A 24,656-nucleotide genomic window follows, 5' to 3' on the forward strand; every position below is an offset into this window, starting at 1 on the left:
TGGCTGTTACGAAAACAGCTTCCTGTGGATTTGGGGCCACCAGCCCTGCTCCTTGAGCATGCATCTCATCTGTGGGGGGGCACTGGGGCACTTCACAGTCTGGAGCTGGATGCACGCCACTGTGCTCCCGCAGAGTTGCTCACCTGTCAGTGCGGTCAGGAGCTGGCAGGGAACAGCTGGGTGTGCTGTGATAGTTTCTCCACAGCCAAGTTGCAGCCCATCGGAGTTCATCCAAGAAGCAGTAGCAGTAGCAGTTTCCTAGGCCAGGACCTCATAATTTGCATTTGCATGTATTATTCACAACCAGTTCTCCATGGGGAGGTTTCTATGGCAAAGCAACCAAGTGCGTATGGAGGAATAAACACAGATCCCACAGCTGCTCAGCTGAACCAGTCTGTTTCAAGCTATGCTTTATCTCCAGCTCCTGGAGTTGCCAGCTGGCAGCCAGGCATTGCCAGTGATTAGCACAGAATTCCCTTGCAAGGGGCTGAATGTCTCATCTCCATCCTGCTGATGAGCACAGCTCAGACCAAAAACACGACTTTCAGCAGGGCTGGAAACAGGCTGCACAGATCCTCCCTGGGGCTGGGCCAGGGACTGCAGGGAAGCGCTGCGTCAGTGGTGGGCTGCACGCTGTGGATCTTGCCTCATTTCAGGGGGGGTGCCACTGTTATGGAAAAGCTGTGAAGATGCCTTGATGCAGAGCCTTACAGAGACAGTGCTCAGAGCCAAAGACCAAATGCTACTCCCTCTTTCTAGATATGCCACTGACTCACCAGGTGGCTCTAAGGCTTCATTTAAATGCTTCGTGCCCGAGTTTTCTTCTTGGCACAGAGTGCTGCTCTGCTTAGACTGTAAGAATTTAAGCAGATCTTGCTGATATTTGAAATGTTTTTCGTTTTTGCTGAAAGGTATTTTGGAAGGAAAAGAAGAAAAAATTAATGCCATCTCTTCCACAGCAGGGGAAGAAATGGATACCACACTGAGAAGGGAAAAACGAGTTGTGAGAAGAGTCAGGCAGTGACCTCTGGAAGCAGCATGGCCCTTCCCCCAGTAATGGGAATGGCCACTTGAGCAGCTCTATTTTGCCTTTTGCAAAACAATCTCATGCTCCCCGAATACAGTCTTTGCCATAGAAATCACTCCACTTCTCCAGATTCACTGGAAGGGCTAAAAAGTGGGTTTGGGTGACCACTGTGCAGGGGAGCACATGCTCCCTTCCCACCTTGGGTTGTGCTGGGGTCTGGCTACATTTGCATGCCCTGTTTCCCATCCTCCTGGCCAAACATCATATTCTGGCTACCTCAGGGCCTTTTCTCTTCTACCTCCACTGGGATGGGGCAGCTAGCACCTGGCCCTAGCTATATTTGCTTTACCTTGTTGTATCTTCTGCTCTTTTTGGTCAGCAGGACAGAGTCTTTACAACACTTCCATTTGCAAGTTAACAACATGAAGGTTATGAGGTCCTGCTCCAGTGGCAAAGCATCCAGTGACCAGAGCACAAACAGGACTGGGTCCAGCATTTGCAGTGTCAGGTTGTGATACTCAGCACTCTAAACCCAGTTTTCTTCCTCAGGGGACTGGATCTATTTGGGGCTTTTGGCAGCTGATCAGAGACACTGATACCTTCCAGTGCCCTCACACTCTTGGTCCAAAGGGGATAAATCACTTGATAAATATCACTGATTTGCTTCTTGCAATGTCTTGTAAAATCAGCAAGGAGTATGAAAGATGTATCTATTTCATGTGGATATGAGTGGCTTAGTATATGGGAGTTGCTTGTATGTGTTGAGACTCCCAGAGAGAATCAGCAGAGGAAGGCAAAGTTACCATTGTTAATTTAGGAGGGCCAGGATTTATACGGGTTTTTTAACATGTCTGATTTCTTTAACTTTTAACTCTTTCAAAAACATATCTGCTCTCTGAATTCCTGTGGGGACAGATAATTGAGAGGACTTACCAGCTAAAGTCTGATCAGTTTATTTGTATCAGTACCTTGCAACACAAAGGGCAGCAGCCTACCCCAAATGCACATCCATGTTTTACTTTCCTTAGAGGAATGAACTACTCTCACCAACGTGAATGGTACCTGCTGATCCTCTCCCACACTGCGCAGGCACTGCATAAGGACTCCTGGCCCATATTCTTGCAGTGTCTGGGCTGCTGGCTCGATTTGTGAACAACCCAGACACTCAGACTCTGTAGTGCTTCACGCTCATGTCCAAGAGAACTGTTTATTATTTTTACATAGAGCATGAGCAATGTGGAAAACACTAGAAATATTGCATCAGTGGTTTGGTTTTTGGACAGCATTGGAAATGGCGATGCAGCTGCTCACGTCATGTCTGTATTACAAGGTATGCAATATGCCATGAGGAGCCAAAGCTTTGCGCTTTAGTTTGGGAAGTGCCCACCTCTGGCACATTCACTGCTTGCTCCTCTAGTGCCAGTTATACGCTTAGCTGTCTGCTTTTCCTCAATTTCACTTGAAACTTGTAATTTTAGTACAAAAGCACAGTTTTTGAAACCAATCCTGCTTATCCACAAGACTGTTCCCCTTCCCTCTCCTCCCCCCTCCTCCCATCCCATCCCATCCCATCCCAACTCATCCCATCCCCCATGCTCCCACCAACACATACCTCCTTCCCCTCCCTCTCACCCCGGTCACACAGCAAATATCCTGATGCTGCAGTTCCAAGCCATGTGTCCGCCCCAGCCTATGCGATCCAATGGTCTCTGACCAAGTCCCTTTGTTCAGACATTAATACAAAACACACAATAGGAAAAAAACAAAACAAAAGGAGCCAGACACAAGAGGGAGACACACTGCCGGGCTCCAGCTCTGGCCTCTGAGCCCTTCAACTAAGCTCCACAGCAGCTAGGCTCTTGGGGTACCTCCTTTCACACTCAAGGCTGCAGGTCCCAAGGTTTCCAAGGTGCATAGGAAAAGGAAGAAAGGAAGTAAACTACAAGCCTGTTTCTGTTTTAGGTTCCCCCCCCATCCCTTTCCCTCAACCCAATGGCTGCTGGAGGATATTCTTGACTCCGACAGGTCTTTTCCCGTCTTCCAGTGAGACCCTGCCTGGGGACCAGGTTCACTGTAAGTCACTGGTTCCTCTCTGGAACGTGGGCGATGGGTTTGGCAGTGAGGGGAGGGAGCGGAGCACGCTGTGGGGGGACGACAGGCTTTTGTCTCACAGCAAGTGGGGGGGGAGATGTCAGGGAAGGCGAGAGAAAAGAGCCAAAGGAAGCCGGTAAAGCTGGCCCTCTGCTTGATGTTTGTACTCAAGACTTCTCCTTGGGGCAGCTTCAGTGTGCCAGTGCCAGCCTGTTGTCCAGTCACCTCTCGCAGCCTTGCTGAGAAAAAGCACGTGGCGGGGTACTTCCTGCTGCTTCGTCCTCTGGCTGGCTGCCCTCATGCCCGGTGGAGATCTCCGAGTCGCAGTCAAGCGCCTCATAGATGGTAGGCAGTGTGGTCTGCTGGCTGAGGCGCTTGCGCAGGCCCACAAGCAATGGCTGCGGCATGGAGGAGACGTCCACGTTGTTGCCGAGGTCAACCCAGGCCAGGCAAGGGAACTTGTTCATGTCCTTCATGGTGTCAGTCAGCTCCTTCATGGTTGCCCGCGTCAGTCGGTTGCCATTGAGGGAAAGGTGAGTGAGCTTGGGTAGTGCCCAGAGGAAGGGCAGCAGCAGGCGCACCATGTCATCATTCAGCTCGGTGAAGCTCAGGTCCACAGAGGTGAGGTGGTCCCCATTGTTCTGCAGGTAGTAGGCCATGCGATGGACATCCCGCATGGTCAGGGGGATCCCTGACAAATCCATGGAGTCCTGGCTCACCTTCTTCTGCAGGCTGGTCTTCAGGCTAATGATGGAAAGGGGGGGAGAGAGAGAGATAATTAAGGGGACCACTCTCATCCATCTCTCACCCAAGTGAGAGAGCACTTGGGACAGGGGAGAACTCATTAAGAACATGGGCTAGAACGTTAAGCAAAGGGTTAATGGAGCTTATTGGGGAAACAAGCACAAGGTTTGCACCATGCCTCAGGACAGACTGTGTCCTGGGGCTTTCCTGTGTATTCTCAGCACTTACGCATAAACTTTGCCAGAACTGGCTAAACATAGGAAGCTAAAGTGTCTTCCACTAGCACATTTCAAAGGGTTTGTCTGTATGTGCATGTACAGATGCTCATGCATAGAAAGCAAAAATAACCAAGGCAAGCAAACTTTCCAAGTGCACTGGTTTGCACCATGTGTGGGCTGTTTGTGTGCCACCTCTCCAGGTGAATGCTAAGGTCTGTTGCAAACAGACTGTGCTGCAGGGCTACTGCAGAGGAGAGCAGTATTAAAAGGCTGAGAAATGGATATTTTATCAGGAAAACTATAGGCAACCTGCACTCCAGGAGTGGATTTACTGCATGTCCCTTTAAAAGCCTTCCCAAGCAGCACTTAGTCAGTAAGCAGCACCAGTGGCTGCCTATTTGGGTCTCTGTGGTCAGCAGATCATCTGGGATCTGCTGCAGCTGTGAGGAGGCGGGGAGGGCATAAGGGTGCTAAAAGAAATGTAGAGAGATGGTTTCAGCTATTTCTTTTGCTGTCTGCTTAGCAAGTGGAGTGAGGAGGAGGTAGGCAAAGCTGTACAGCAGGCAAAGCTGTGCTATGGGGCTGTTGGGTATGCAAAGGGAGTGGGATGTGGAGTTTTATGATGGACTGTGGGTTTGTGAGAGTGGTGTGAGAAGTGGGAGCTGTGGGGCTATAGGAGCTGGTGGGGATGCGTTGCAAGATTGAGTAGAAATCTGTGTTGGTGTAATATAGGAGAACCTAATCCCTTAGTGTAAGTTATATTAGTCTTGCTGTCCTTTCAGACACATCTAGCTTTAAGGATATGGGAGCCCTAGTAGGACCCCCACTAGTGTCATTAATCATGTGCTCAGTGGGTGTGTAAGTGCCTTGTTGAGCTTGGGAGGAGCAGGGTGGGTTAAGAATTAACCACCAATTTGAAGGTCCCCACTCTTCCTATCTGGCTCTCTGTAGTGTCCTGCACACCTGTGGCACAGCCAGTCCCTGAGAGCAATGGGTGCATGGGGACGTGCAATTTCCTCGGAGGAGGCTGCAGCACCGCAGGAGCTCCTGTGGCAGGTGAGAATGTCCCTACGAGCCTTAGTGTTGCCAGGCCCCTCTGTAGTTGTGGAGAGGATGTGATGCTGCCTCTATAGCTTTGCTTTACATATGCAGTTCGTGGCATCCTGGAGATTTCAGTCCTTAATAATCACCTATAAGCATGTGATAACACAAGTGAATAAATGTGCATCAGTGCAGGCAACAGCCCTTCATGGACACATTCAACACTGGCAAACCTGTAGCTGTGCTTCCTTGTAGGAGCATGAGGTGGAAAGACCTCGTGGCCTGCCCTGTCAATTCTCAAGCCCACACATTCCTGCTCTGGGTTTAGCAGCGCTTTGTTCAAGCTACCTCTGTGTGTCCTTGTGCTTCCCATGGGAATTCACTGTGCAAGGCTGAGGCTGTATCTGCAGGCAAGCATTTGAGCTAATGAGCTGTCATGGTAGAGAGGTAATAATGGTATGGAATAACTTATCATCAGACATAAAGGTTTAAAATGGCCTTATGTATTACTTACTAAATGTTTATACTTTACATGACCCAGACTACTCCTCAGTGGATTGCGGGAGGGGCAAGGGGAGCAGCACTTGTCTGTACTGTCAAACAGCAGAGACTGATGTACTGGTGGATTATAATTGGTCTGAAAGCACACAAGTGAGTTCTCCAAAGGGCCTTAGCTTGAAGATGGTACTTGATCTCTCTCCAATATCAGGGCCCCAGAGACAGGATTGTGAAGAATTAATCAACCACATTGGTTGTAGCAGCGGTGCAGCACTCTTAGCTGCTGCAATAGCAGTAGGAGTTGTGAACTGTGCATGCTGCAGTCTGGATGGCTCTGGGCTAGCCTCCATTTTCCTGCTAATCCAAGGGATGCTTGATATCAGCCCAGGCTGCCTGGGAGCTGTATTTCTTCAGCTCTCCTGGAAAAACAATGTGTGCTTTTTTTTGTATAGTTTGTCACCAACTACTGGCAGTGGTGTAGCACAATCTACCACAAAAGAGGGTTCAACTTGTACAAAATCTATTAGGGACTGGCCTCAAAGCTGGAAGAGTCTCAGGTCTTCCCTGGCACAATGTTATCCCTTTAGCTGTGCTGGATGTTTTGTCTGGGTGTTTGATATGGACTACTTGTTGTTCTAGCAAAACCAAGCATCAAATGCACAGTGGAGGTGTGCATTCATATTGGTCAGATTAAGCAGGGAGAAATGAATCTTGAGGGTAAACCTGACTGCATAGGGGAAAGAGTCCCCTATATCCAGTAGGGGCTGGTACGAGAGATGAGACGGAAGCCTTCTCTGGCCTGTATTGGTTTAGAGTAAGACTTTGTTGGGGGTGTGGGGGACTACAGGATAAACAAGCGTAGAAGCAAGCCTGTAATGACTTCAGTGCCTGTTTTGTGCAAACGCAGCCTGTGGCTCCTGGAAATTCTCTTCCCTGGTGCTGTCAACCCATGGCAGATCTGGGGGAGGAGGCACAGAAAGGAGATATAAACATAGGGACACCCCCCGCCCCGGCCCCAAGCCTTGTCTGAGTCAGCGCAAAACCTCCTCTGACCTTCCTATTGTAAAGCTACAAGGAATAAGCCTTAGTGCTCCCAGTATGGTATGGGGATGGGAACCAGGCTGGAGTGGGGACCACTGGAGGGCATGTCTGAGCCAGCACCGCTCCCTCTGCCGGGCCTCAGCATTCAGGTGCCGTTTTTCCTGCTGCGTCTGCAACAGCAGCTTTCTTAACAGAGGGCAAGTTTGAATGGCTCTTGGGGTCCCCTTTTGAGTGACTTGGCTCTGAGTGCAGACAGTGATAAGTGAGGGGAAATGTCAGAAGGACAAAAGCAATGTGCTTGTCTGTCTCTGCCCCTTAAGCCTCCCCTCCTGTTTACTGCTATGCAGGGACTGCAGTAATAAGTCATGGATTGTGTTCTGACCAGAGCAGGTACCTTCTGCTGCTCTCCCCAGCAACAAGCCAATACCCCAAGGAGGCTTTAATCAAGCAGACAAATTATCTTCCCGTAATTGATTCTCCAGACTGGACTGCTCCTGGCTGAATGTGCTTAAACCCTCCTGCCTCCTGTCCTGTGCCAGAGCCCTCCCTCCTTTGCTGGCTTGTTTTTCTTTCCTTTCCTGTGTTTTTGCTGCTTCCTTTTGCCCTCATTGCTGTACCTGCCAGGGTGACTCTGGGCCTCTTGTCTCAGCACTGTGGGCTCCTCTTGTGTTTAACTTGTTCTCTTGCCTATAAAAATGCCTCTTGTAGGGATGTGTCTGTAGAAGCCTCGCCCTGGTGGACATAGCCCCTAATGCTGCAGCCAGGCCCTCGGCTCTCTGGTAAGTGCTGAAGCATGAGATCCGATGCCCCACGCATGCTGTGAACCCTGGCAGCTCTCCTCCTCGCCTCCTTGGTGTTTCTGTGCAGCTCCAAGAGGGGCAGCTAAATACCATCTCTGGGGCAGGGCACGGAATAGCTGCCTACTCCTTCTCCTCTATTGCTTTAGAGGTAAATATATCTCCTGTCAGAAAAGGGACAGGGAGACATGGGTAGATGCTTTACTCTGAATTATCTGACGCTTGGTATTTTTTTTGGAGCTCTCTTAAGCTCTGTTTCTCAGGGTGGGGGGTGGGGTTGGGGCACGATACACAGGACACCAAGCTCTCAGACACTTGTGCAGCAGCTGAGAAAATGCCAGGTTTATTTCCAGGGAAATGGGTCATCTATTATCCCCTAATTTCTGCAAGTAAAATAGGCTTAAAGATTGCTTCAGCTGCAGAAGCTTTTTTCTTTGTGTGAGACAAAACAGCTACTTAGCGACGTGGCTCTTGATGCCCATGGGACTTGTGGGCAGAGGACTGCAAAGCACTGGAGGCTGGATTAACCTAATGCTACCACAACTGGTGCTGTGTGGAGATTTATAATTACGGGGATTTGCAGCTAACAAGGACCTGGACCCTGGATGCAGGGAAGCAGCCGGTGTTTGTATTATCTGCAGCAAGCTTAGAGAGGAAACAAACCCCCACTCCCTCAGATGCTGGAGAAATGGCTGCAAGTGAGAAATTCTGTGAAACTTTGAGCAAGAAGCAAGGGCAATCAGCAGCCTGTCCCTGCACTGCCTGCCTGGACCTAGATGCAGCATCCAGTAAGGAATGGTGCCTGCCCGCCCTCCGTGTATAAGGGATCAGCGCCCTGCTTGCAACCCTAGTCCAGCCCTCCTGAGGGATGAGAGCTCTTCTAGGTGCATCTCCTTGTTTCTCATGTGAAACAAGTTGTTCCTTGCATCGTTCCCAACTCCTTCCTTGGGATCTGTCCTTTCTCCCGCTTATGCCTTCCCTAGGTGCCAGCTCTACGCTTCAGCGGGCATTAGCCAGCAGTCCCCAGGCTGCACCATGAGCCTGGCCATGTGAGATCCACGCAGGACCAGTCCAGACACCGTAGGGGTCTGAGGGACCTGCAGGTGTCACAAGGCGGCTTTCTATCTCTCAATCAGAAATGTGGGCCAGGAAAAGGCTGAAACCATCTCGTGCCTCTCTTGGCTTTTTTCTGGGATAAAAATCTTCCTCTCCCCACATAAGGCTCAGTCACTGTTCCTGCCTCCTGGGAACTTGGCTAACATAAGCAATTTCAGAGCTGGGTTGAGATGAAACAATTAGGAGACCTGAAATTAATTGATAGTTGTTTGTCTCCAGGACCTGTCCCAAGGGGCCTAACCCTTAGGCCCTCTTCCAGGTGCTTCTTTAAGTCCATGAAGCTGAGGGCTCAGCACACTATTTTATTAGCACTGAATCCCTTCAACTTCTTGCTCATCAGCTAATTCTTTGGTGGCTGCAGGGAAGGGGTGTAATGGCTCCTGATTGTTGCTCTGGTGGGACTTGCAGCAGCCACAGTGGTGCTTGACCTCTTGTTAGCTTTGTGGGGTTTGGAGGAGCTTGTTCAGCCCAAGAATGTTCAGGTTCCTGGAGTCCCAGCCTCATTTCCTTGTCTCTGTGCTATGGAGAGAGGCTGGGAGGAGACAGTAAGAGTCAGATAGGATTTCAGTAATGAGGGATGCTCACTACTCCTTGCCTGTCTCTCTGGGGAATTACCAGCTTTCTCCCCCTCTCCCTCTTATTTTTACGCTTAATTTGCCTCCAAATGTAAAATTTTCCTGATGCCAGAGACTGCCATCACTGTGCATCCCCTCCTTCATTAACAGGTACTGCCAGTAGTGGCTAATTAGCCATGAGTCAGGTATCTCTTGGCTGCTCTGCCTTGCATAGAACCTAGTGACAAGCATGTTTGGGTGGCTTCTCTGCTTTGAGCAGTGATTTAGGGGATGGACTCAAGGCTTTTTGATCACCTGCTTAGCATAATCTGCTTGCTTTGCTTCCTTGCAGCACAGGGTGCTGCTGTGCAGGGCTTGCTTTAGCTGCTTATAGTGAGACATAAAAAAGAAAAGAGAAGCCTCAAAAGCACTGACCTAGACTAACCCAGCCCGAGGTGTTCTGAGGCTGGACCCAGCACCTCTGTAAAGATGGAGGCGTGGACAAACAGGCCACTTCAATGAGAAGTCCCTTAGTCACATCTTCCTCCTTGCACCCAAGCTCTTTTGATCAACTGTGAGGAGATCCCTCGCTGTGGAGAGAAGGGGGCACAAAGGTAGCCCTTCTCCTACCATCCTCCCTCTGCCACTGGGGTGGGACATGGATATCTATAGGTGATGATGCAGCTGAGTGCCTGTCCTCCTCCTGACTCTGCTGTCATCTTCACTCTGTCCTTCAAGGTGTGTTCAAGAGAGCTGTGAACCCTTGGCCTTCCTCGTGCTGCCACTTGATCCATCCAAGACCTCTGGTTGTTTCCCCACATTATTTAGCTCTATCCTAGCAAAACAGGGAATAATGCTACCTCCTCACTGTGAATGTCACATATCAGCCTATGTCCTTGTCAGACCTTCAACTGTGTAAGAGTCATGAAGGCACAAGGTCTCTGCTGATTCCTTTTAACTACCATCTGCCACCCAGCCTCCATTATTTCACTCATTGTCTATCTCTGTCAAAGTGTCCTGCTTCTCCTGCCTGTCAGTCTTGGACTTTTTCTTCTGACCTGTGATAGGGCAGTGTCAAGCTGCTGGATTAGCCTTTCTACCATCTCCAACAGCCTTTGCAGATGTACCTGCCTCTTGATGCTGCTGGGAACCCTGATCATGGGTAGCATTTGGGTCTCTCTGCACTGTAAGATGAAGGGAGGGGACAGTTCCTGCCTCTCTCCACAATTTATTCACCAGTTCATGTCTGTCCAGCTGACGTCTCTGTGAACAGCAGCTTCTTGAAAACATTGTGTGGGGCAGTTCCTATACTCCCATATGACTATTACCATGTGGCTTTAGTTAACTGACCGGTATTCTCTAACTTGGCTTCCTATCTCTAAAGCAGGAATGATGGTGCCTATTTACCCTGTTGCATAAGGGTGACATGAAGTTGTAGTTAATATTCACCTCATGCCATGTGAAGGCTAGGATCTAATCTGCCAGAGCTGTCATCTGCAGCCCTGAGTGATGTTTTCAAGGAAAAAAAAAAAAAAATCCAAAGCCCTTTAGAGCTGTTTCCTTGCAGTCTTCTAGACAGCAGTGCTTTCATTGCTTTTTAAAAGTGCATCTAATGCCGCAATGTCTGAGCAAAGCACATCAACAACTGAGAAACAGAGCAATGAGCCCAGAAGGGATACTCTATTCTCCACCCAGCTTTGGATTAGCCGAGATGAAATTCACTCAGATGAGCAAAGTAAAACCGTGGTGAGACTTGTGAAAAGGAAAGCCCAAATGCATGCAGTTTGGGAGTTATTAACTCCATGCACACAACTGCCTTTGCTCTTCCATAACCAGTTACTGTGTGAAAAATCTGGGTTTTTTTCTGAGCCAGGAACACCCTGCTTGTCAAGATCATTCTGTGTTTACTGCCTGCATGTTTTGTGGATTCAGGTTTGGTCCTTTGCACTCAAGAAAGCAAGCAGTTACACTGAAATAGCCAGCTCTGGGGATGATGCAAGTGGAAGATACATACGGTTCCTTAACATGGCTTTGCCAAGACAGCTCAGTTGTAATCCACAGCTTCTTGATTGCAATTCGAGGCTGTGATCCAGCTCTCCAGACAAAGGCTGCCTTCACCTGGTACCCTTCTGTCTCTCCACTCTGAATTGCAGTCCAGTGTGGCTTTGCCCTCAAAAAGTAATACACCCCCTGGATTCAGGGATGCAGGTGGTGGTACTTGTACTAGAACATGTAGTTCTTCTGCAATGCTGAATTAAGGAAGCCTCAAGACTTCTGAAAACAAGAATTAATAACATCCAAAAATTCTGCATCTGTCAAAATACCACAGAAGTGGTGTTGATAGCCTAAAAAGCCTATGTCTGCAGAGAGGAGCATTTCTTAATCCATTACTCTTTATACTGTAAACGTCAATTTAATGAGAAAGCAAAGCTGGAGTTATACAACACTCAAGAATGTATTCTGCTCATTAAGTGTGAGTGATTTATACAACTGTAAAATGGTGCTAAAACTGAATTCCCGTTAGGATATAAAGGACTGACAATTGTGCAGTAAAATCATGCTGGTCTCTGTTGTGGAAATCTTACCCTCCAGCTTTTTAGTTTTCAATTTTAAAACCCCCAGTAAATCCCCCAAGAGCTCGACTTCCCTGTTTGGTTGGGCAGCCAACCCAAGCAGGGTCAGCTGCAAGGTGGCGTGCAGGCTGTTGACTGGAAGCTGCAGACCTGAGATAGGATTTTGCAGGAAAGGAAAATTGAACCCCTTGCTTTCAGTGTGGCAAACCTGTCTGAGCATCACCTGGGCAGCTGAAAGTGTCTCTGGGTGACTGCACAGCTGGCACACTGCTAACCCTTTGTTGTACAAGGCAGACAGCCACTGTCAAGAACCCACTCACATGGATGCAGAGGCCAAACTGCCTCCCAGCATCACCTTTGACAGTTTAATCAAGTAGAGAAACCAGACACAGCCTGGGCTGGATCTCTCCTACTTGCATCAGCTGCTGTTGCATTGAGTCCACTGTGCTGCAATAAGCTTTCTCCTTCCACATTTCTATATGGACTCTGCTTCTGGCCTGGGGCATTCAGCTGATAACAGCATGTGGCCTGACTTCTCTCCCAGACTCAGGGCCAGGTGCCATATTACAGTCACTCCTGTCTTTAGAGGAATGGCTAAACAGGATAAACAGCAGCCCACTGTGTCCTGTGCAAGGCACACTGCATCTTTGCTGCAGTCACAGCCCTGGGTTGAATACATCAGTGTTTAAGGTGGTAGTGGAAGCAGGTGGGACCTCTGACTTTAGTGGGGAGCAGGTTTGTGGTTAAGGAGGTCTAGAGGAACGTATCTGCGTCTCTGCAGGCTCTCATGTTTGATGCTTTGCTAACTTAATCTATTTGTGAATATTTAGTATCTGGGTGGACTCTATAGCATGAATAGCATACGACTATTCCTGCTTGGTGGAAGTATGATTGGTTCTTAATAGACTTTACAGTTACAGCTGTTTTGGCATTGCTGTGTATCGAAACAGGAGTGCTTGAAGAAATGTATCTTATCCTTTCTGCTTTATCAGGTCATGGGTGGCTCAGGTTTGTACTTGCTGGATGTTTTGGGTCCCACTGAGAGTAAAGGGGGACATAACTACAGTTAGTTTGTTTCTGACCCACTGGTTTGCTATTTGGCAGTGGGGAGCAACACCTGATGTGTGATCCAGCTCCAGTATTTCAGGTCCTTTCCATCTCCCATATCGCATCTCCGTAACAGCCCAAATGTAATTAAAACCTGGCAGACGCTCTAAGCTCTCTGTATGGCTGGGCTTGTTAATTATCTCCTGGACCCATCTGACATGCTGCCAGAAAGCGGAAATCGCATTTCAGAAGAGAACAAGGGGGTCCTGCATCAGCTCTGTGAAAGCCAGAAGCCAAAGCCCAGGAGACTGCAAAAGCAGGAGGAGAATTCAGTTCCTGAATGTGGTCTCCATACACTGATTCCTCCCTGGTGTCCCAAATCCCCACTAGATTTTAGAAGTGCCTTCAAACTATTGCTGCTACACCCATGCTTTTTATGGGACCTTGAAGGCAGGAAGGGTACAAGCCAAGGGCACAGGTTCAGAGACAGAGATTATAGTAAGATACTCCCACTAGCAGAGAGAGGGAAGTGGAGAATTCAGATCAGGTAAAAACAGCCTGGCTGGACAAAATTGGGTGCTGCTATCTCCAAATGAAGCAGCTATTTCTTGCCTTCCTGCTATACTGGCAACATCCATTTTCTTGCAGTGGCCTCGGATGCCAACTCTGCAGGCGCCTTTTGCTGCAAACTGCAAACCAGCTCCTCTCCAGTCTTAAAAGAGGAAGCTCTGCTGTTTAATATTTAATCAAAATTACTTTGTGCCTTATGTAACACCTTGCAGCTGGGCCTGGCTGCCAGGCAGGGCCGCCCATTTTAGACCTATATTTCCCTCCATCGCACATTGTCTTGCTGCCCTCTCCCTGCTTGTGCTCACAGATGCTCTGTACCTGGCCAATACTTGGGGCCTGACCCCTCTGTGTGGGATTTGGGCTCACGGGGCCCAGAGCTCTTCCTCTGGCCACAGACCTGCTCTCTATGTTGTTAGTAAGTGATGAGTGTGCAGCAGACAGTCCTCTGCTCTCCCCAGGCTGTGCAATCAGAGGGAACACCTCCAGTTTGACTCTCCAGTCTGGAGTTCAACTGGAGAAGAGGTTTGTTCTGCCGGCAAACAGGAGTGTGGGGGGAGAGGGTTGAGTTAAGTAATGGCAGGGAGGGATTTTTTCACTTGGAAAACCAGAATGAGGCTGGGTTTCAGCAAAAGGGAGCTTGGAAAGGAATGGAGACAGCCACCCTCTATAGAGCTCTGTCTCCGGCACTTCTTATCTTTAAGCCTCTCTCTTGGGAGAGGACAGGGATGAGGTCAGACCTGCTCTCTATATCCTGCATCTCCAGTGCTCTGCAGGATCCCATAGGGAAAATGTCATCTGACTGAGGGGGTCTGGAAAATGACTTGCTCAGCTCTGGTCCCTCGGTCTTGTTCTGTGCTGTGGTTCCCACCTGCAAACTGGCACTAGCAGTCCTGCCCTGTGATGAGCTGAGGATGAGAGCATTGAAACTCACAGTGCTCAGACTCAGTGGCAAAGTGGGGCTACAGGTATGAGAGGCAGATGGCCTGGAAATCATGGTATTAGGGATTTTATTCCTTAAGATACACTGGGGATCTGCCTCTTAGTCAGAACGAAAGGTACGATGGAAATGTCAATTCCCATGGGGGATTTTAAGTTGCTGGCACATGCATCAAAGACTCTGAAACTCTCAGAAAAGCCCAAGGCCATTCTCAGTGCTGCCAATTTTGCATTTCTTTTTATCCAATCCTGCATTTATTCCTGTGAAGCTAATGGGGCTGACATGAGCTCTTTTCTTAGTCACTTCTCTGTGACTTGTCTTCAGCAGTGGTGATCTGTGTCACAGGAACAGGCTTTGCTCAAAGAAAATGAGGAGAGAAGCGGTGGATTTAAAAGAAGTAGGGATTGCTCTTATCTGGTTAGAAAAGCCAGTGAGTGTCAAGGAGAGAACAAGCGTGGGTGTCTGAATATGTTTGTAGTAGTGGAAAGCAGCTGCCATCCGGTAGCTGTCAGTGGCCAATGTGCTTTGAATTGGGTTCCCTGTGCGTGAGGCGCTGCACCATCTCAGGTCCCTCTCCTGGTCCTGGCAGAGAAGTGCGAGGTAAGTAAGGACAGTCACCTCTCTGCCAGCCACCCCAAAGTGGTTCCTACTGAATGAGGTGAACAGCTTGTGGTAGTGCCTCGTAATGGGAGACCTTCCCCACAGGCAGGGAAGTTGTACTGGGATAGACAAGGACAAAGTGGGATGCAGAGCTGGGGGCCAGCTCAGCTCGGCACATGGGTGTGTGTATCTGCAAGGCTGCCAGCTTTGGCCATGCTCCTAGGGCCAAACACCCTGCAGGTCCTGCCGGGAGGGCTGTCTGCGCTGTGCAATCAGTGGGATTGATTTCAATGCAGTTGGGAGAGGTTGATGAACTGTAAGACTACATAAAAAGGAGTAAATAGCAAACCAGATCAAGGAGAGGGGTGTTGGTACTGATCCTGTGCTGTTTGGCTGAGGTTTTCTAAGAGACTGAGCAGCGGCTGCCATGCAGGTTTTCAGCCCTGCCTTTCTCTGAGAAGGGCAGTAGTGGCAGACTGGGATGGTGCTTGGCTGCAGCACAGCTCTTCCTGGCAGACCCCCCTCTGTGCCCATCCACACTGTCCCTGCCAGGCTGCTTACCACACTTGGGACTTCCTCCGGGGCATGCCGTGCCGGTGCCATTTCGAGTGGGGGGTTAGGTGGTAAATCAGCTGCCTGCAGATCCTGTCTGAGGATTTCCAGGGGTCATATTCCTGAAAGCAAAGGGACAGCTTAGACTCTGCCTGCACCACAGCAGAACACGAGGCAGGGGGGAGGACAGAGGAAGATGGGAAAGGAACAGAGGTGGTAGTGGAGCCAGGGGCATGTAAATAAGGGAGGAGATGAAGAGTAGAGGAAGAGAGGATGAAAGAGGAATGGTGAGAAGGCCCGAGATGCCTGTGCCACATGCCATCTCCTCCTGGGGTGGAGTAGGAGCTCTGCACTGCCAGGAAGGACCCCAGCCCAGCCAGCATGTTCCTGCCCAGAATGGGGCTACAATTTCACACCCTACTCAGGAGCAAGTGGAGCTCAGAAGAGGGGGTTATTTTCTAGAGCTGTGGCAGGACGCCTGGCTCCAGGCCAGGGAACACCCAGGAAGGCAGGGGTGCCTGACAATGCGAGAAGGGCTCTGTACAGAGACCCCCTACACCCTTTTCTTCAAAAGATCTCCACTTTCAAAAAAGCATGGGTGTCTGAGCTCCTCACTGCTGTATCCTCAGCAGCACCTGTCCCCAGCTGTGCAGGCGAGCTGCCAACCTACTGTGTTACAGGACTATGCTAAATTTCTATCAATTACCTTGTTGCCATGCTTCCCAAACTCTAACTGCATACTGTCTTTGGCCTGACTATCTGTTACCTGATGTGTAAAGTTCAGCAGTCAGCACCCTTGCCCCATCCCTGATGTGCTGCTTGCTGGGAGAGATGTGCCCTGGGACATCCCTGCTCCTCCTGCAGCAGCATCCTGACTCTGTTCCCTCCCGTGCTCCAGCTGGGAGATGCCGGGACAGGGAACCAGCAAGTTCCCCATACTCCATCTTACTTTCTTGCACTCCATTCTGCTCTTGGAGGTTTGAGTTTGCGAGCTTCCCAATGCCAGCAGTTCCCTCCAGCCCCTGCAGTAACTCATCAGGAAAAGATGGCACCAAGATGGTTGCTACCTTCCTGGGTTTATTTTTGCATGTGTTCTCTATTGCCATGACTTTGAGCAGCACCTCTCTTCCTCTGGTGAAGCAGAATGGCAAATGGCAGCTGCTGAAGGCTGGGATTTCTGCCCCCTCTATCATATTTTCCAAATGCTGACAGACACCTGCGTTCCCATTCCTCAGCCCTCCAGCTGTGGTGCAACATGTGCATTTAGGGATTTGATAGGTAAACACATAGTAAAGCTGTCAGGGAATATGCTAATTTATTCTTTATTGCAAGCGGTTAAAGTGCTGTACTGTGGGCCAACAGCTGCACTGTGACTTTCCTAAGCAGTCACTGAATCAGCTGAACTCCCCAGGGATGCGCTGCCAGCATGTGGCCATTCTGCTGTGCCAAGTGGAGAGGGATCCCAACCTCAGTGCTCAGCTGAGCTCCTCCTGATCCCTGTCCCAGCTCCCCTAGGAATCCCACAGGGACTGGCCCATGCCCTTGGGTTAGGTGCCTTGTTCTAGACTACTACTGCGCTGGCAAGGCTGCAACTGGCACCCTGCTGTCACCTACAAGAGCAAACCTTTCCAAGTGGGTGCACGTGCACACCAGGCGTCAGCACAGAAGCTGGCACAATGCTCTGCAAGTGTTTGTTGGCTCACAACTGAGAATTACCCTCCTGTTCCTTCCCATGTCCTCACTGATTTAATTTCCATTGACAGACTGGGAACTGCACTCAGCCTGCTTGCCTGTAATGCAGTTATACTCACCAGATGCTCAGCCAGGGTTGGAGAGGGGATGTGGTCTGCCGATGTTTGTGCTGGGAAGGGTGCTGGTGCTGTAGGGTACTGAGTCTCTCCAACCCCTTAATTAAACTCCTGTTGGCTTTGAGGGGCAGCTCAGGTGCTCAACACCTTCCTTAGGAATGGGAAAAATCTTATCTATATAATGGTACGTGTGTCAGTGCAGATACGCATGTGTATCTATAAGACATGAAAATGGGGGGGGTATATGCAGGTATATAAAAATTGTAGTGTGTTATCTGCTAGGCACCTGGGTACTGGAGCAGGGTTATGTCCCCTCACACTGCCTCCCTGAAGGGCACTGCACAGCATGAGTTTGGAGATGGTCTGGTAGAACAGCTGGAGATGAGGTCAAGTGAAGTATGGTTAAGAGGTACTACTGCTGCAACCCACCCCCTTCCTTTTTAGATGCTTATAAAATTTGCACAAAAATTACACTTGAAAAGAAGATTATTTTTTTTCAGGCTGCACTGCAGCCCAATGATAATGATTAAACTTTGGCTAAATGTAGTTTGTCTATTGAGACCTGACTGGTTAATTGTTATCAGAGAGCCTCAGGAGATGGCAGAACAAGGTTAGAAATGCCACTGATCTACACCAAGCATTCAATGTAGGGCACCACTGTTTGCGTTGAGCTGTGTGTACTTAATATCTCTCTTTGAATAAAGAAATTCACGCTATTGCTCTCCTTATAAAGCAAACATGACACTTGCCAAGCCTGATGAGCAAATGGATGTATTGCAAATCCAAGGGTTTGTGGTGGTAAAGGGTAATAGAAGTAGATGCTGGTGTTGCAGTGGCACTGTGGTATCTGTGATGTTTGTCTGCACTCAGCCTTGCCTTTCTTTGTCTCTGCTCTCCTCATTCTCTGAAGGAAAGTGCTGGGATACTGTGCACGTAACACATTTGCTTCTTGAACTCTGAGTTGCAATATATTTCTACAGCACTGTTCTTTACTCAGAGATCTGGGAGGTTATAGGAGGGATGTAATGCTAGGTTAGGGTAGTTACATATGGCAAAGGGCCTGGGAAGAGAGAGGTGGTTCTCCTCCTGCAGAGGCACCAGCCTGGGCAGAGATCTCTGTTCCCCTCTGCAGCCCTGTAAGCCCCCCATAAGCTAGCTGCTTTGAACCTCTGGGGCATACCAGTGAATATGGCACTAGCATCTGCCCCATATATTTTCATCTGGTCTGTACCCTGTCATCAAGTTTACTATTGGCACAAAAAGTAAATTCCTGATTTCTGTCCACATAACCGCCCCCTCCTTCAGTTGCATTCATGTTCTGAGGTAGTTTTAACTGATTTCTACAGAAACATGCACAACAATCAATATGCTACCACTCCAAGGGCATACACTGGCTGATTCTGAAGGATTGCAGAGCACGGCCCAGCACCAGCCACCCCATTAGGGCTCTCTTTGCATCAGTGCTATGCCGCAAAGTATTCATGGAGCTGAGGGAAGGGTTCACCTTTTTGGGACACTGCAGATCTCTAGCAAGGCTCATCAGCAAGTCATGGGAGATGGGATCCACCAAGTTGAGGAAAGTCGCATTTTTGTAGAGCACTTCATTGAGGAACGTTCCTTCCAGTCCCAGGTCCTACAAGAAAAACAGTCAGATACATGGGCTTCCTTGGAGCTATAACCACAATGTGTTTTGAAACCAGAAAGTAAATCTGATAAGATGCCAGCTGGTTCCTCATTACTGGAAACTCTCCAACAAAGGTGAAGCAGCTGTGTCTGACCCAGCATTACTGTGATGGAGGATGTGGACAGCCAGCGAGCTGAATGAGATGCAGTGTTAAATTGAGCTAGTCAGCCTAGGGACTGACCACCTTATTTCCACCTACCACAGGCAGGTGAGAGCGATATAATTTCCAGGCTGGCTGGAGCCCAGAGAGAATTAGCTCCAGAGAAACTCACAGTTTTGTCAGCCTCTATGTGTGAATCTGCTGAAGAAGCCGAGCAGGAAGGCTGGCTCTAAACCTGCTTCTCCAGTCTCAGCTTTTCTGGAAGAATCAAACCTTTCTCAGGTATTTAGATACTGCCATACACCCTGGTGGTGGCTGGCTGAGCAAAAGTCCTGCCCATCAGTGTGAGTTTAGCTGTGCTTTGAATTTCTCAGTAAGCGCTAAGCACTGGCAGTATTGTCTTTTGGTTGTAATGGTAAATTTATAGGTAGCTTTACACAACAGTCGTGCGGAGTCCTCTTCCCATCTTCCACAGCGTGAGCTAGGGGAACATCTGTGGTCCATGCAACTTACTTGCATGGACCTGGGTATGGGGCATCTTTGGACATGTTGGAAGAAACCTCAGCATCCTTGGGAACAAAAAGCCTTCCCAGGGGCCAGATGGGTGACACTGCAAAGAACCAAGCTGTTTCTTGCTAAGAGGAAAGCGAAGATCTAATAGATGACACAGTTATTACAATCAGGAGGTACCACAGAGCTGGGGGGGGGGGGGCGGGGGGGGAAGCATCTGGGAAAGAGAGATCACATACTCACATGAAAATACCCTGAGGACAGAAAAAAATACCCCAGGAGTAGAAATGTAGAAGAAAAAAGCTCCCTAATAGGGATAGGGCTGGGTTTGATTCAGTTGACAAGGAGGGCTCAGCTGAGGGGAGGAAACAAGTCCTATGCCCGTTCTGTATGCTGCTGCCAGGAGAAATGAATAAGCAAATGGGTGCCCCATATGTTCGTGCTGCTCCACTGAATGTGTGCTTCAGGCACCACCCAGTGAAAGATGCACTGAGAGCTCAAAAAAAAAAAAAAAAAACACCAAACAAAAAAAAAACAGAGAGAGGAAAAAAAAGCTGGGTGTACACACATACATCACCAGTAGGGATGGAGCCATAGCTGGCAGAGGTGTGGGATCTTAACCCTAAGCAGCAATCAAAGCCAGTCCTGTATCTACTCTCTCCTGCTCTGGATATGCTTGGATCGAGCAGAGAGCACAATACCAAAGAGACCCTGGCTACGGATCTGGTGGAGGAAGGGAGAATAAATCAAATGCTTTACAGCCCCATCACTGTGTGTACACAGATGATACCCATAAGCAACCAAGGAACCCAAGCTGTGGATCAGTCCTGAAGGACAGCTAGCCACAGACACAGCTGGATGCGAGCCAGGAGTGTACCAAGGCATCATGTCAACGTCTCCCTTAACCATACGGCTTCAGGGAAATGGAGCCTCCTACGCCAAGTGTAATGTGCACAGATGAAGAAAGCTGCCAAGAGGATGGCATGGCTGGGCATGCAGCAGTGCATGTCAGAGCAGTAATTAAACTCCCCCAATTGGAGCTATACCATTAAGATGAATCTGCATTCCCATTATAAATCCTGCCTGCGAGGGTTTTATAAATGATATAGCTGTAAATATTCACTTCACATTGATAGTCCATAAATTCTTAGCCCAGGGGCATTTTCTGGTTCATCTTACTTATTCCCCCCCCCCCCCCCCCCCCCATTTCTTGGAAAATTTTGTACCACCTAAAGGATGGCTGCAGACAGCAGAATATTATAAGTCTTGCCAGTTCAGTTGGCTTAGTGCTGTTATCTTAAAAATGACACTTGGCCATTGTCTCGGCACAGGGAAATCGGATTGTACCAGACTTTTTGCTGGTGTAAGTCTAATGTCTCCCCTGGCTTCAGCTGAGCGTTGCTCACTTAGACCAGCAGGAAAGCTGGTCTGTCTCTTCAGGTGAGTATTTCTGCGACTGGTAAGATGTGCAATGGAGCTGTCCAAGTGTTCCTGTACAAAGCAAGTGTACATGAGTGTACACCTGTGGTTTGCTTTCTGTGCAGTCTTCTAAAATGCTGGGATCTTGCATCTCTGTTAGTGGATCTGCTTCTGCTTGGCTTGCTTGCTTTACTTTATTTCACCCTCTCGACATCCTAGGAGCAGTCCACAGCCCTTTGGAGTCTGCAGACCACAGGTCACACAACAGTGGCAGATACAATTACATCCTGCGCGGTACATCTGCAGGGCTAGACAAGGTCTGTGTCTGCTGGGAGCAGCATGCTGCCTTGCAGCAGGAGGCACGCACTGGGAGCCCATGTCCTCTGGTCTGGCTGAGCATGTCTGCTCACTTGAGGAGGCTGTGATTCCGGTCCCACCATTGCTCTGCCTTCTCTGGGGTGTTTGCACCCTGGCCCAAGGCACAGTGATGAGGTATAGTGTTAAATATTCTCACTGTCCACTAGAGTGAACAAGGTATCTCTCTTTTTACAGGTAACAAACAGACCTTCACCTGGGACACATTAATCTGTGATTCCTGAGAGCGTGCTACTGCCAAGGTAAGCCAGTCTGTGTAAGGAAGGACATGCTGGGGACCAAGCTAAGGGCTGAATTTAGTTGAGGAGTGAGAGGAACTTGTAAAAGAAAAAAGGCTGATCATAGTACTCTTTGAAGCTGACATTCCACATGTGAGGAGGACTGGTTCTGATTACGTGACCCCTGACTGGCTGACAGTTGTGTTTAGTTGCTGAAGGGTGTGGTACATATTAGTGGTGTAGCCCTCTGTCTCTGAAATCTCTGAGCACAAAACGAACCAGAGGCTTTGGTGTGGTGTTGGATGGGTTCCCATCTTACTTGGCAGAGGAAGGCTGTGTTGTGACTACAGGATGCATGTCCCACTGCTCTGTCATGAGCAGATGAACAGAGGGTCACTGTTTCGACATGGACAGGCAGAGATGGGGACAAGGAATAACAAGGGGAACTGGAAAGGCAGTGGACAAAATGTAAGTGTTCAGGACATGGTAATTCTCAGCACAAATGTGGGGAAGCTGAGTGTTTACCTGATCCTGAAAGGAGCTGGCAGGCTGCATTGAAAGGAGGGCTTAGAAACAACCCTCCATTCCAGATGGCCCCGTGACTTAGCATTCAAACCCTGGCTGTTCACAGATGGACCTTCTGGAGACCTCCAAGGTCTGTGGACGATTTCAGTGCTTCAGTCTCAAGGAGAGGTGCCGAGCACTACAGAAAATGGCATTCTGTAGTTCTGGCCTCTGGCATACCCTACAAAAGTCTGTTCGTGTTACATCGCTACGTTCATGAAGTGAGTGGTTGCCTCTTTTTCTTCACAAGCTTCTTGTAATAGTGCCTCTCCAAAACTGCCTTTGAAATCTTATTCAACCCTTGTCTGCCATACTGGTGCACATATACAGGCTTTCTGCTGAAGGTTTATCTGTCTACACGCATGGCAAGAAGAGTGTTTGTGGTGCTGCTAACAATCCTCATGTGAACACTAAGGCAGTGGACAGGAAAAGTAGAGATGTAATTTTTGGTCCTGTAAATTCTTGCTCATGAGTGTGCAACTTGCTGGTAGTCCGGGGCATTGACCACCACTGTTGGATGTGTTGTAAAACCCAGGATGTTCAGAGCAGAGACAGGGCTGTTAATGCAGCTCCCTGCAGCTGGTAGTATGGCTGTACAAGCCAGTCCGTGCTCCAACGTACTTGCACCCAAAGGTTACTTGCCACTATGGTGAGAAACTCAGTATGTTCCCAAGATGAAGTAGGTCATTATCTAATGAAGCAACGTGATAAGCTAAGAACTGATGGTGTTTTATGTCCAAATCAGAGGGAGGATTTGTCTGCTGTGCTACTGATTGCAGAGTTGCCTGCAGTTTGGGGGAGCTGAGTTTGCCTGGAAAGTGATGGTAGCACTGAGTGATGGAGGAGATGGCTCTGTTCCAGCAGCAGGGCTCTGTCCTCAGCATCAGTTTGGCACCATGCTGTCTGCACACTGGCTTTTCTGTTCCAGAATGGCGGCAGACAGAAGCAAGCTCTCACTGATACACTGACCTCTTTACTTCTCCTCTCAGCCTAGGTGGTCCCAGAGGTCCTCTCCAAAACCACTTTGGGTTCTCCCAAAGACAGATCTTGGCCAGCCTGGCTGGGTGGGCGTAATGGGATGTGGTGGCAGCGGGATGGCAGTGGCTTTTCTTTGGGGGGCATCGATCCTGAGCACACCCAGGGATTGGCATGGAGGGGTGTGGATGGGGACAGCTAAGGCTTGGACACCCCTTCTGCGTGCAGCACAGCCCTCCTCCCAGCCCCTCTCTCTCTGCCCCCACGCAGCCCGGCCAGGTGCCTCTCGCCCGGGCGGGGACACGGGGAGGTGGCAGGGAGCCAGGGCGGGTGTCGCCTCCCGCAGCCGCTTCTGCCTGCCGCGGCGGGGACCGAGCGAGGCGGCTCCCGCACCGCCGGCGCACGGAGCGGCGAAAGGCAGCACAAAGAGCGCGGCCCGCACCGCCGAGGGGGGCTGCAAACCCGCGCCGCCGAGGAGGGGGGCTTGTAAACGCCGGCTCCCTGCCCCACACCGCCGGCTGAGGGGGCACCGCAGACCCCGGCCCGGCCGGCACGGAGCGCGCCGCGCACAGCCCTTTGTTGCCTGCCCTGCCCGCCGCTCCGATCCTGCCCGCGCTGCCCCGGCGGTGGCGGCCCCGGGGCCCGACTCGCCCGCAGCATTTACCTTCCTAAGCAGCCTGAGGATGTGCACGGCGTGCTCCCGCTTGTGCTCCCGGATGGTGGCCTGGATCTCCCGCAGCCACCCCACCCGCCGCACGTAGGGCGCCGGCGAGGCTTTCCGCAGCACCCCGGGCAGCTTCTGCGGGTGGCGGAGCAGGGAGGAGAGGTGGAAGTCGCCCCGGCCGCCCTCCAGCCTGCCGGCGCAGGGCTCCTCGGTGCTCTCCTCCTCCAGGCTGCTCTGCCGGCTCAGCCGAGAGCCCATGGCCGCACTCCGGCCGCGATGCCGCCGCGCCGCGCTTCGGACCGGGCGGGCACCGGGCTCTGGGCCGGGGGAGGCGGGGGGTCCGGGCCGCGCCGCCCCGCCGGCCGGCTCCGCCCCGGTTTCTCCTGCTCCCCGGCTGGTGGTTCCCGGCGCTCCCGGAGGAGCAACGCCCCAGGGGTATTTTATTTGCTCGGGTCCCTGCCCCAGCACCCGCCTCCCCAGCGGCTGGGCAGCCCCCGCTGCCTCTTCTCCCGGAGGCGCCTCCTCCTCCCGGGTTTGTTCTGCCCGGAGATGCTTGGTGGAGAAGACAAAGAGAGAAGCGGATGCTGCCGGGACCGCTCCTTGCATCCAGGCATTTTGGGAGCTTTTTTTCCTGGGCAAACTCTTTGAACACTGCAAAAGGTTGTCAAGATTAACAGTGGTTCAAAACACGCCATCTGGCTGGGACTGCTTCTGTGGGCTGTGTTTTCTATCAGTCTGCTGTTGAACCCAGAGGAGGTGTTTTTACGAATGTAGAAAGTGGCAGGAATTTTGCCCACCACCCATCTTCTGCAACTGATAGTACGATGCTGGCACCGTTCCTTACCTGCTGTGGGTAGAAGTGTTTTCCTCGTATACATTCCTCTCTCCCCCAGGAGTGCACAGCAAGTTTAGCACATGCTTTTCCTCAGACAA

The 24,656-nt window shown here is 50.2% G+C and overlaps 2 protein-coding genes across 2 annotated transcripts in view; one reads left to right on the forward strand and one right to left on the reverse strand.

The window, feature by feature from the left end:
• Positions 1-24,656, forward strand: part of GGT1 (gamma-glutamyltransferase 1) — a 129,297-nt gene that overhangs the window by 63,096 nt on the left and 41,545 nt on the right. The gene's annotated exons all lie outside the window — the stretch shown is intronic.
• LRRC75B (leucine rich repeat containing 75B) lies at positions 2,666-23,981 on the reverse strand. Its single transcript, XM_050906962.1, has 4 exons — positions 23,724-23,981; positions 18,719-18,847; positions 15,416-15,528; positions 2,666-3,862 (listed from the first exon to the last, which is right to left on the reverse strand). Exons 1-4 carry the CDS (start codon positions 23,979-23,981, stop codon positions 3,340-3,342), a joined length of 1,023 nt encoding a protein of 340 aa, XP_050762919.1. The 3' UTR covers positions 2,666-3,339.

Source organism: Gymnogyps californianus, chromosome 16, assembly GCF_018139145.2.
Source record: "Gymnogyps californianus isolate 813 chromosome 16, ASM1813914v2, whole genome shotgun sequence".
NCBI classification, from domain to species: domain Eukaryota; kingdom Metazoa; phylum Chordata; class Aves; order Accipitriformes; family Cathartidae; genus Gymnogyps; species Gymnogyps californianus.